At 35.0% G+C, this 13,221-nt stretch overlaps 1 protein-coding gene across 1 annotated transcript in view; it reads right to left on the bottom strand.

The window, feature by feature from the left end:
* Window positions 1-251: 251 nt before the first annotated feature.
* Window positions 252-13,221, bottom strand: part of LOC132274807 (DNA repair protein RAD50) — a 42,227-nt gene continuing 29,257 nt past the window's right edge. The window contains exons 17-27 of the mRNA XM_059776142.1: window positions 10,958-11,166; window positions 10,540-10,741; window positions 7,198-7,367; window positions 6,759-7,083; window positions 2,879-3,004; window positions 2,740-2,792; window positions 1,245-1,395; window positions 1,096-1,158; window positions 787-920; window positions 577-705; window positions 252-455 (exon numbers count right to left, since the gene is read on the bottom strand). Of these exons, the coding sequence (XP_059632125.1) occupies window positions 416-455; window positions 577-705; window positions 787-920; window positions 1,096-1,158; window positions 1,245-1,395; window positions 2,740-2,792; window positions 2,879-3,004; window positions 6,759-7,083; window positions 7,198-7,367; window positions 10,540-10,741; window positions 10,958-11,166 (1,602 nt within the window). The 3' untranslated portion in view covers window positions 252-415. The remainder of the gene's footprint in view (window positions 456-576; window positions 706-786; window positions 921-1,095; window positions 1,159-1,244; window positions 1,396-2,739; window positions 2,793-2,878; window positions 3,005-6,758; window positions 7,084-7,197; window positions 7,368-10,539; window positions 10,742-10,957; window positions 11,167-13,221) is intronic.

Raw genomic sequence — 13,221 nt, forward strand, 5'->3', positions numbered from 1 at the left:
TAAACCTGTATTGTTACCTAACTTTTATCGGCGAGGCCATTGTTGTTGTTTCCAGATGTTATGGGATTGAGATGAGTTGGAACTCAGTTAAGTTCTATATACGTGGAGGTTTGATGTAGTGTTATATATGTAAAGAGTAAGACACTAATTTAATTCATCGTTATATGTGTTTGTATTTCTTTTTCCCTTCTCATTTTTTTTTATTTTTATTTTTATTTTTATTTTTTTAATGGAGAAATTGTGACGATTCATTGTTGAATTGCAGTCTTGTTTGAAGTAAAGCTTCAATTTTTGTAAATGGGCAACTGGGCGCGTCTGTTTGACATAGATAAATCCTTCACTTAAAAAGAAAATAACATTCTAATATCTGCTCCCAAAATTCAAAATGAAGAATTCCTCATCATATGCATGAGCTTCAATCAAATATCTCCTGGGATTCGATTATACTATGCTGACTGAAAGGGAGGAGATAAAAAATAAAAAAAATAAAAAAAAAGGGGGTTATATCAATAGCAGAAATCGAATAGAAAAGGGGACTGAATATTAAGAAAGCAAAAATCACATAATTAGGCTTACTGGTCATCCTTTGCGACCCGATAATATCGTTCTGCATGCTGGCGTTGACCAATAAGTTGAGCGAACCGCTCATCATGAGTAATTACTATCAGTTGAAAATTCTCCTGCCCTTTTCTGTCCTCCATTATTCTGGTGAAGGCGAGGAAAGAAGAAGAGGGCTTAATTTACCTTGTAAAGGACTCTCAAGTGAAATATATGAACAGTCCTTACCTCAGGAGAGCTGCAGCAAGACTCTCGGCATTTGGGCCATCTAAGTTGGTGGTTGGTTCATCTAGTGCTAGTATTCCACAGTTGAGGCAAAATGTTTCAGCCAACGCCAACCGTATGATAAGGGAAGCAAGGACCTGAAACCAGACCAACGGATGTTTAAAAATGGAAAGGAAAAAGGAAAAAAAAAAAAAAAAAAAAACAAAACAAAACCTGATATCGGACATCAAATTGATCAGATTAAAGGGCACTAGATAAAATCAATGTTTTCAGATTATAGCAACTCAAACGCACAAGACCAGCACACTACACCTTTTGACCTGCACTACATCTTCCTCGCATTTCTAGTTCTGCATCACCAGTTTGCATTAGAACCTGTAAAGTCTCAGAAAAAAAAACATATACTTTAGGGGGAGAGAAAAAAGATTGCAAGGTCAAACTAAACAAATCTTTCTAATTACCCTGTAGCTGTAAGATCGAGTCCCAGCACCTTCAGAATCTGAATGGATGCTTATGTAATCTATATCCTGTCCCCTGTACGTTTGCTGCCACAATTCCCTTATGATCTTATTTATTTCTTCCATTTTCATTGTGTGGAAGCGCATGAGTGCTCTACAATAAAACAGATCAAAGAGAAGAATATCAAGATAAGCGGCTGGATCAATCAACAGAGCACCTAAAATGAAGTGTTTATGTTAATTAAGCATATAATACAGAAGGAATTTACAAAACACAGTAGGAGGGAAGTGGCTCTAAACCTATTTTGACATAATAAGCTGAGAGGAAGCAGAAAAAAGGACCTCATGGTTTCTGCTATCATATGGAGAAATCACTAGTTTCTCTACATGAAGTTGACTAGAGTTGGTACTACATGTGGAGAAACCAATGATTTCTCCATAAAAGTAAGACACTGAGGATCAGAGTTAAACCCAAACCTGTTTAGGATAGAGTTGGATGAAATAACTGAAGATATCCAAGAAGACATTTCATGGGGATGTGTTGTTTGTTGATGAAGAAGAAGAAGAAGAAAAAAATATAATTACTACACTTCAAGACCAAAGAGTTACTCAAAATAACTATTTTCGCTATTTAGGGTCATTATTATAAAAAAATATGGGGAGATATGTGATGATGTAGTAAGTAGAGGATTGGAGCAGGGTGGACATCGTGGAGGCAGCTAGTTGTATTATATGTGACAAACGGATATCAAATAAATTAAAAGGAAATTTTCATAGGACAATTATTAGGCCCGCTATATTGTAGGAGCAGAGTGTTGGGTGTTAAAAAAGAAACAAGAACACCACATTCATGTAGTGAAAATATCCTACGATGGATGATAGGAGTAACTAGAAAATATAAGATTAGTAATGAATGAGTTAGGGAAAAACTTGAAATAAAGCCTATTAGTGATAAAATTAGAGAAAGTAGACTTAAGTGGTATGTTCATAAACAACATAGATATGAAGATGCACTGGATAGGGTTGTTTGCCTAGAAGGCAAGTGACAAAGAGGCTGACCAAACTTGGGATGAAGTAATTAAAATTGATTTTAAAAAGCTAAATAATAGAGGAGACATAATAGGAAATAATGGAAAAGGAGATTTCATTTGGCCAACCCCATCCATATGGAAGGCAAGTATGATGATGATTTCGAGGTGTGCACAGCAACACATTCATTATTGGATCTAATTCGCCTTTAGGTAGAAAATAAAGTAAAACTGGCAAAAAAAATTTAAAGACAAGGTGCATAATCTGATGTTATTAACATCAGATATCATGTTATTTTGCCAATAGAACAAGACTTGCAAAAAAGCTGTCTTTTGAAAAACATCCAATATTATAGTGTAATATACCGAGTCCAATGTCCAGCAAACCAGAAACAGAGTTTACACTAATGTAGACCTTAAATAAATTAAAAATAGGAAATATTAAAAAAAGAACATTTTGAAGAGCTCACTTGTCAAGTGCATTGTAATATCTGTCCAGGTCCTTGTTTGCCATCTCAGTTGTCTGTCACATAAAGTTTCAAGTTAATATAATCAAAAGACCAGTGAAGTAAATAATCGATCAATTAGAAATTTAGAACTATGTCTCACCTTGAGCTGAATTAGCTGATCAAAATACCGTTTGTCAATATCCTTGTATTGTGTCTGTTTAAGATCAATTTTGTTCTTTGAAATATTGCTCTGATATACAGACATTGTTCCATGGAACCTGTTTAACTGAATAATAAATAAATACCTCTCAATTTCCACACCGCATATAAGCAATAAGGTTGGCACTATAACAGAGATTCGACACAACAAAAGACAATTTGGGAAGTTGAATGTTCTAAGTGAAACAAAACAGGAAGTCATTCAACTATGTAAATGGAAATTTGAAAACTAGGTAGAAGCTAACCCTACAACACACAACCTAAATTTGGGAAGTTGAATGTTTTAAGGGAAACGAAAGAGAAAACTCATTCAACAATGTAAATGGACAACTGAAAAAAAGAGAAGCTAACCCTAAAACAAACAACCTAAATTATTGAAGATGTCAATCATAAGCCACTTTACACCATTTAATCCCATTCAGCTATTAGTTATCATTGCACTATAAGAGTTCACAACAACAAAACCTTAGCATTACTTTTACAAGCATGTCTAGTAGTTCCAAATGCTTTAAGAGACCATCCTTAATAGATTCCATCCACTACCTTTCATGATTTTTTTCTCACCTGTTTAATTCTTCCACATGTTTTTCCAGCTCATGACCTTATCTTATTTTAAATGCCACTCAACAGAATTTGTTTTTCTTATGATAAATAATAATAAATTCTGTATTAGAAAAGTAATTAAAAAGCATATTCAAAAGAACTTATAAATAGAGCCAGCAACGCAAGCTCAGTAAAAATCTTTAAAGATATCATCCAGACAAGAACCCTACAATAATTTTTTTGTTAAAAAATACTATATCTAACTCTCAATCAACCTTTCCAGGACTTATTTCCTTTCTTCCAGATACACTACTGACTACCAAGACAGTAATTTTCCATATAACATGCATGTTGACGTTGGATTCTTTCTATTTCTTTTTCTTTAATGTGAACAAAATGATTCAGCAAAAAAAAAAAAAAAAAAAAGTGAACAAAATGGTCTGATGATGTGCGTCATGATACACGAGTTTGGAGAATTTGTAATCATTTAGCCAATTGCATTAGTTGAATTATTGATTGTTAATTGAAAATAGAGAATTAAACGATGATAATACTGATGGGGTGAAATATTATAACCTTCAAGTTTTTTTTTTTGGGTAGGTAAACAACTCACAAACACCCACGCTACTAACCTTCAAGTTAGATAAAAAATATTTTCTTTTGAACCAGAAACACAATTTAATCTCCTTTATTTAAGAATTGTCTTAAAATTAGTGCCTTGCTTGTGTAGTATGGTAATTTTTTTTTTTTTTTTTTTCAAGCTTGTGTAGTATTTTTTCAAGCTTGTGTAGTAAGGCAACCATAAATCTCAACCTTTCAAAAATAATGAGTCACAGATTGAACCACAACTCTTCCTTCTTTTTTTGTCTCAACAAACAACATGCCCACTTCAGAAAGTTGAGAGGAGATACCAATGAGCTATAACCCTTGGTGAACCACATAACTTATTGTGCCGATATAAATGAATAACAAACTACAGTTAGTCATTGTGAATTGTCCAACTTCTGAAAAGTCAAGGTCTAAACAAAAACACCCTTATTTACAGTGGTGTGCTTCAACTGTTCATTCTCTTCCTCTCCCTCTCTCTCAAAGGTAGAATTTTTCCTAGCTTGTATGAGCAACAGGTCTCTATTAGTTTTAGTTTGCAGGGATTTGAACTACAAATGGGAAGTTATGAGTTGCAGTCAGAAAAATTAGGCCGAAACATTTTTCTTATATAAAGCTTCTTAGGAAGTCAAATGAAAACTTGGAAATACTTTTATTGAAATATTTAGACACTCCTTGTTGGGCAAGTATATTTTAGACATGTTAGTAGACATTCCTGTAACATCTTAAGACACTCAATAAGAATTCTGGAAACACAGAAAAGCTGGAAAAAATTTGTAACTCTTGTATAACAAACCTACCCATTGTATGTTTGTCATGCCTATCTTCCTTAATGATTCATGAACTTTATTTAGTCACTCCTTATAATTACATCTTAGCTTCAAATATGATTTTTCTGTGTTTTCGTTTTTCCTAACTTCTCTCAGCAAGTTTCTACCATCTGCTTCTTGCATTTCCGAAATATTTTTTGGGCTTTGTTTCCCATTCTGTTTCCCAAGCTTTTCCCCTTCCAGTTCTACATTTTGGTTACCCTAAATAGGAGTTTAAACATCTAATTGTGCAGACAAAAATAATTGGAAACACTTAACAGCTTTAGGTTGAAAAGTCAGGAACTGAGAATGAATTATGATCGTAGTTTTGAATCTGATCATCTTCATAAATCACCAAAACAAAAATTTAATACCATTCCCAACATTTCCTCATCAAGTTCTAAATTAACGTGATTTCTATCATCTTTTCAATTTTCCAACCCCCCTGCTTCTCTCTCTAGGAATGTGCACACATAAGATGTTTTGTTGTCTAAATTGTCATTTTCTATAAGTACCATAATAATATCTGGAAACATCAGCATCTACGTAGTGCCGCTTAAGTCTTAATATTAGGCTGGGTACTAGACCCAAAGATGACAGGCTTCTCCCAAGACATAGATAGGTTGAGAAAATTCAGAAAGAAGTTTACAATGATCACTAAAAGTTGAACCTATATGATTTCAGTACACTAACTCTTTGCTCTGCCTCAAAATTAATAATAGAACATTTAAATTTGATAATGTCATATTATCCAGCTAAGAAGAGGGACTTCTGAAATAGACAACTGCACTGTATACCCCACAGCAAGGTGAATCCTGATCAGATCCTATTGTCAACAATGATGTAAATTAATGTATGCATTCACATCATCAGATGCACCAAATTATAAGATATTGACAAACTTTTGTTATGAATACGTCTGAGGTGCAAGGAATTATGACTGATCCCACTCTTTTACTTGCACAGCACATAACTGACATATACATGTATGTGAGGAGGGAGGCATTGGGAGAAGGAAAGAGGGAACATAATACTCTAATTGAGTACACAATATGGGCAACTTAGGTTATAATAACTAGAAAATGGCCATTGCGTAGTATTAACCCCCATTATTTTAAGGGTGCTAAGAGAAGTTGACTGAGTATAGACATACTCTAATGGCATTTTTTGCACAAAATGGCTGCCCCCAAACGAAAATCCAAGTTCCCATACTTGAAGCACGAACTTTTAAACCACCTTCAAGAATTTCAAGGGTACTGCTCAAACTAACTTTTTAGTTTATTGCACTACAGACGCACCATTAAGGGGCAAATTTTCATCCCCCAGATGACCGCCACCACGCGCGCACATGGAAAAAAATTCATGGAAGGTTACTGTTAGGGCATGAATTCTAAGACGTGCTCGAGTGTTGCTCCATGAGTTACCTATGTCAATACTTGGAGCTTCAATGTTTTTGAGTCTAGCCAATTTACGTAACTTCTGTTCTAAATACAGAATCGTACATTTCTACAGCATTGCATTTATACTCAATATGGGCATTTTCTAGCCTCCTTTCTGACACAAGATGCAAAAAAGTTTGTGAAGATAATGAAAAGGCGGCATGAGAGAGTGATTGTGGGGGAAGATGAGAAGAAAAAAATAGATGTCACAGAGAAATTATAAAAATTGTACAGGTGTTACCCATAGATAAGTGCAAAATTAAAAAAAAAAAAAAAAAAACCACACTGTATACAAGAGAGCAGCAAAAAAGCTTGTGCACAAGGTCTAAACTAAATATATAAAAAAAAAGGCCACACTGAGTACAAGAAGTATTGTAAATACCAAGAACAGTAAAGCAAAGATGCCCACATGACTCATACATACCTCTGAAAGAAGTTGTTCTCTTTCCTGCGAGAGCTTTACAAGATCAGCTTCAAAGCTGGAAACCCCACCAATCTTCAGTATTTGGTCTTCCAGTGCTTCAATCTCACGGGTGAGCTCATCTACGTCAGCCTTTGTCTTTCTGTAATTCAAATTGTCCTCAATATTGCGTCTTAAGTGGTCTTGGTTCCTCATCAAATCTTTACTTTTGGTTAGTTCAGCCGAAATTTCCTGATTCCTGATATCACAACTTTTTAGTTGTGATTCCGATAGAGTTTGCTTTTCTTGCAGTTCCTTTAACCTCTCTCCTTTCTTGAAATCATAGTACCTGGTAGGACAAGACTACCATCATGTTCCTTTCCAGGGAAGGGAAAAAAATTTACCAATGAGATCAATAATGAGGGATAGCCACGTATATCACTCTCAGGTCCATGTAACTTACTCTTTTATTTTAGAAGCCACTTTACCAAGTGTCTCAACTTCCTGCTGATAATTTCTTTTAAGTTCAGCCTGCTCCTCATATTCACGATTAAGTTTTGCTGCCAAGTCGTTATAGTCACTTAAAAATTTCTCTTTCTCCTTGGATAAAGGGCCAAGAGCCTCCGCCAAATGCTGAAATTTCCAAGAGTGTAAATATATGATGCAGTACACAATAAGTATAACAAAGAATTTAATACAAAGGTAAATAGAAAAAAGGTTCAACAATATGGTTGAGCACCGCAAAAAGAAAAAGGAATTACGAACTAAATGTCTCTTATGTAAAAATTTAGACAACAGAAACAGCATAACAGAACATTTACTCAGATGGGAATTAAAGAATAAAAATTAGAACAACTAAGAGCGTATTTGGAACTAACAAAACTATAGAACACATTGCCTGCTTTATATTCATGTATGTCTATTAGCATGGCAGATATTCATTTCATGACCTCGCAACTCCCCACAAATAGAAACCAATAAAGAAATTATGTCGAATGGTTTTCTTCTTTTATCCTTCACTAGGAAATAGGAATTATAAATTCATTAGAATCCAAAAAACAGGAAAAGTGATTATTATCTCCCTCTCCAAAATATTTAAAAATGAACAAACAATTTATCTAACTTCAAATCTGACCAAATAGTCCAAGCGTGCCAATAAAACATTAGTAGCAGTTTTCTTGCTTGTGCAAAAACAGAACATTTGTAACGAGGTAAAAATTGTGTATATGAATACAAATATATTCATGAAGCTAACTGCTACCATCTGATAACTAATAATACATGATAAACATCTCCCTCTTGTCTCTCTCCATCACCTCACATCTACATTCAAGGTCAGCTTCAATCTATGCAAAGAGATGCCACTTTTTTACAATACTGCGCTTAATGTGACACAATTTGTGAACTTGAGTTTACGCAGGAAGATTCAAAGTTATTTATCACAAGTCCCCCTTTTACCTAAATAGTAGTTGTGCGGTAAACCAAGGCAGGAAGCAGTACTACAAGTTTAATCTTCTCCAACTCAAAGTGACATCATGAGATTTTATTTTTTAGTTTATATATATATATATATATATATATATATATATATATTTAATGTGTGACATCATGAGTTTTTTTTTTTTTTTTTTGATAAGTAAAATATATTAGAAAAGTGTTCAAAAGGGGAACGCGTCCCTAATACACAAAAATGAAAAACCTAAAGACCAATATAGTCCAGTAGATTAAATAAATCATCAATCGAGGAACAAGCGCTGCCTCTTACATAACATAAAAGAGAACGAAGAATATGAGATTTTAAGTTTGTTAGAGACGATTCCTTTCCTTCAAAATTTCTATTATTTCTCTCTCTCCAAATACACCACCAAACACAGTGTGGGACGATCCTCCAAAAATCACGAGCATGACCTTTAACAGGGCATCTTCTCCATGCGTTAATTAATTGAGTAGAGTGCTTAGGCATTACCCACTGAACGCCAAAAATACTGAATATGAGATTTCAACAATCGTACGCCACAGGACAATGCATAAGAATGTGATCTACGGACTCACCGTCTGTTTTACATAGGCAACACCAGTTAACAATGGTATTGCCTCTCTTTTGCAAATTATCCAATGTCAAAATCTTTCCCTAGGTAGCAGTCCAAAGAAAGAAAGCGACTCTAAGAGGAGCTTTAGAGCGCCAAATAGACTTCCATGGGAAATCTTGGCTAGCGAAATTAGACAAACACAAAAACATGGATTGTACTCCATATCTACCATGAGTGGAGGGGATCCACAAAATGTCATCACAACCTCTGCCGACATCCTTCTATCTATACAACAAGTCCATAAAAACACATGTTTCTGCCATCTCCCAATCCTGAAAAGAACGCCTAAAACGCACCTCCCACGTAACTCCACTGTTATCAAGTTGATAACAGTCAACTACGTAAGCATGCTTATTTTCGGCAATACTAAAGAGACAAGGAAAGGAAAGAGACAACAACTGATCACCACACCATAAGTCTTCCCAAAATCGAGCATACCTACCATTACGAACCTTGAATCTAATATGAGTGGAAAACACGTCCCAACCCTTCCAAATGAATTTCCAAACACCAACACCTCCCGTGACAGAAACAGGACGAGAGGACCAACCCTCACTCTCCTCCCCAAAACGACACGCGACAACTCTTCTCCACTGTTGATGGCACTCTTTACCGAACCTCCATAGCCACTTCCCCAATAAAGCTCTGTTTATAGGAACCAGCTTCCGAATGTCTAAACCGCCTAATTTCAACGGTTTGCAAACTTATTCCCAATTAACAAGATGATACTTAAACTCTTCTCCTCTTCCACCCCAAAGAAAGTCTCTCTGAATTTTTTCAATCCGTTCAACAACAGAGCACGGGATTTGAAACAGAGATAATGAGTTTTTATATCTGTTTTTATCATGAGTTTTTATCCCTTAGGAGTGGAGATCTATCTAGAAATATGCTAAAATATATATACAACTCATCCTTTTGACTAAACTATAGTCTGGTTGTACCATGAAACAAAACATATGTTAGTCTATTTTTATTTCTTAATACTGGGGCATGTCTCCTTTCAATACTCACCAGTTTGAAACCTAATTTTGCGCACTAAGATGAACCTTCTTGTTCCAAGACAAATCCCAGCAGCAACCTATTTTCATGCACTAAGCTGTACCTTCTTGTTCCAAGACGAGACCTAACAGCAAATTGTGACATTGAATGACCATCCCAGAAGCAAGATCATTTCTTCCAAAACACACCAGGGAAGGATAGACATGAAGTGAAAGAGAAAGTTTATTATCACTCTCTTGCATCTCCAATGGTTATTAGTTGGTCAAGAATTTACTACAGATTTATAAGATGGCATATAGAATTGGTTGTAAAAGTGAATTACCATAATTTCCATAAAAATATTTGCTACTTACCTAAATTTCCATCACTAACAACACATGTTTTTTTTCCTAGTTGGTACATGAGGCACCAGGGCCAAGTTCTTATCCACTTGAGCCAACCCCTTGGGGTTAACAACACAGATGTTTTAAGCTTCACACATCCAATATATGTTAGCTTGGGTGAATAACTGATCAAACAGGAGACCCTTAAGCAAACTAACATATACCAATTCCACCAACAAATTGTCTTTTTGATTTTACAGTTATCTGTGGCATAAAAAATACACAAGTTTAAATCAAATCATAACAGTTGAGTATTTAAATAAAAAAAGTCATATTGATAAATCCAGTCATGACAGTTGAGGTAAAAAAACACATTCATCCTGAATGAATCACCTTCTCATCAAGATCAACTTGACTTTTCTCCTCTGCCAAACGATCTAACTCTTCCTCTGCCTTTTTGACATCACGCAATGTATTTGCTGCTTTCATCTTTTCTTCCCGTTGAGCATGCCACCTTATCTGAATACTTGACAAATCATTTTCCATATACCTTTGTTCATCTCTTAGCTTCTCCAAATCATTATGCAAATTGTCCCTAGTTGCAAATAGCAAAGTAGAATAAAAAAAACTACTAGACAAATTATTATAACAAAAGAATATATCAATTACATTAAAAATAAAAATTCCTGATCAGAGTTTGCAAAACAAATGCGCTCACTCATCTCTAGACAATCAACGCAGGAAGAAAAAAAAAAAAAAAATTTAATTTAGTCTGAGGATAAGTAACCAGCAGATGAAGTATGTTAAATACTTTGTGCTCTGCAAGGTGTTCAGCTCCAACTGAATTTCCTCCAAAGATTTGGCACCTTGCCCTCGAAAATCAAGCTTATACTCCAAATCATCAATTTGTTTTTGCAAATTCTGTATTTCTTGAGAGAGCCTATCAGCATTTTCCACAGGCTGCACTAATGCCTCAATCGAGTCCTTGTCAGCCTTTATTTGAGCTAAAACACCCAACACCTGTAGCAAACAGATTCTTTCAATTGTTAAATTTAAGAAGCAACAATTCCAATATATAAATAAAAATAAAAAAATAGAAATCTAAAGCAAATATTAACAAATGAGGTACATAATAACCTAATTTGCTATGGCATTTGCAAGCAGGGTTCAAAGAATCGGCCAAGCAAACTCAGGTCAAAGGGGGCCAACCCTATACTACGATATATTACAACAAAGGCACAATACACACACACACAAACATTCTCCCAAGTTGTCCTGCTCAACTAGGCCAAAACAGCCATTTATTACAGTATGACTTCGAGAAGTTCAGTGACAGTACGAACCATACTTGATAGACGGCAGATCTACTACATGGCCCCCAAAGCACTCTACGTCTTATCTAATAAAGACCACAGGAACATTTCCACTTTCCTATTAGGATCTGGGCATAAAAAAATCAGAGGTCCAAAGTGTGTTGATAAGATTGAATGTTTAGGAACTTCTTGTTCTACAAGTAAAAGATATCACTATGAGGCGCCAAAATGGGGACACAAACTATATACAAACAGCTTATAGAAAGCATAAATTATACAACCTGATAATAAGATAAAAATAATTCATATTCTCAGCTATTTCCAAAATAGAATAAGGATAGGATTCAACTCCCCAATCACCCAGATGAATCAGAAACCCAAAAAACTACTCCTTTATCTTATGATCTGAAAATCTTAATTCCCCTCCCAACACACCACATCAAGCAGAAAGGGGCCATGACCGAAGACTTCCTCTTCTTCCAATTAATTCCGGCTTCTCTACAGCAGCGTGTGCTGCTTGAAGCACTTTTTTTTTTCAAATTTACAAATCCAGAGTCTTCTAATTATTTCCAAAATTTCATGTTCCTTTTTCTTCTGGTAGAAATTGTTAGCCTTCAGTGTGCTGCATCACCGGGTATTGCCCAATATCTATCTGATACCCCATGATCAAGTCATCTCAGTTCCCTATGAGACACTAATTAATAAATAAGGTCACTTTGGACCATATTTGCATGTCTTGTAAGATGTGGAAAGTAAGGGGAAAAAAGTAGAAGTTGAAGAAGAGGAGAAAAGAATTCTCTTACAATAAATTCCGATGAAGACTCGTACTTACAATATTGAGCTTCAGTACAAAGACCAGAATATCCTTCACATTATTTACAATACAAATTTAAATTACTATAAAAATTATAGTCTAACAATGACTATATATGTTTTCATAGACAAGAAATGTGGAACGCACACATCACAGAAGGGACAGTAAATACTAAGTAGTCGGTTGTTCATATCAAATAAACAACAAAGGGAGAATTGAACCCAATTTCTAATCATTGGTGTAATCAAGAATACTTCTCTAAATTCTATTATTTTTCTCAATCTATAAAAACCAAATCATACTCAGGAAGGTACAGTTTCAAAATCATGACTGACAACCATGTGAAAGCTTCACAAGGAAATTTAGAGCGACCTTGAAGAGGCAAGACCAAGAATTTTCCACTAAAAATTCTAGGCTACAATGCATACAGGTAGGCAATATACAAAGAGATGGATTTATTAAGGAGAACATATGTTCAGGCTAAGACCTTTAAAAGGGGCATCCATCAGGGGAGAATCTCATCAGGCTCTAATATTGACCCAATTATAATTAATGAGGTTCTTTCCAAGGCAAAGCCTTACCTACAAGTAATATTAGGGTTCCACATCAATCTCACCAATTGGAATATAGAGGGATTACCTTCTCTCAAATAAAAGCTAGAGAAAATTTGTGAAGTGAAGGAACCACTACTACTTAAACCCCACCATCTCTTGTCCAAACTAAATATGGGAACATTGAATAGAAAATATGGAATACTAGCTTTTTAGTATATTACCAATGTGATTCTTAAGAAAGTTGAAGATACAGGAATTGGAAGTATTAGATCAAACTACAAAACAACAATAGGGGTGCCACAAAGATTGGATATTGTGCAAATTAGATACGCTTAAAGGCTTATCAAGTCTACTTTCTCAACATGTAAAGAGCTAAAGATCATAACGAAATTCA

This window comes from Cornus florida, unplaced genomic scaffold, assembly GCF_030987335.1.
Source record: "Cornus florida cultivar Cherokee Brave unplaced genomic scaffold, ASM3098733v1 CherokeeBrave_3.0.0_Hap2_Chr09, whole genome shotgun sequence".
Classification (NCBI taxonomy): domain Eukaryota; kingdom Viridiplantae; phylum Streptophyta; class Magnoliopsida; order Cornales; family Cornaceae; genus Cornus; species Cornus florida.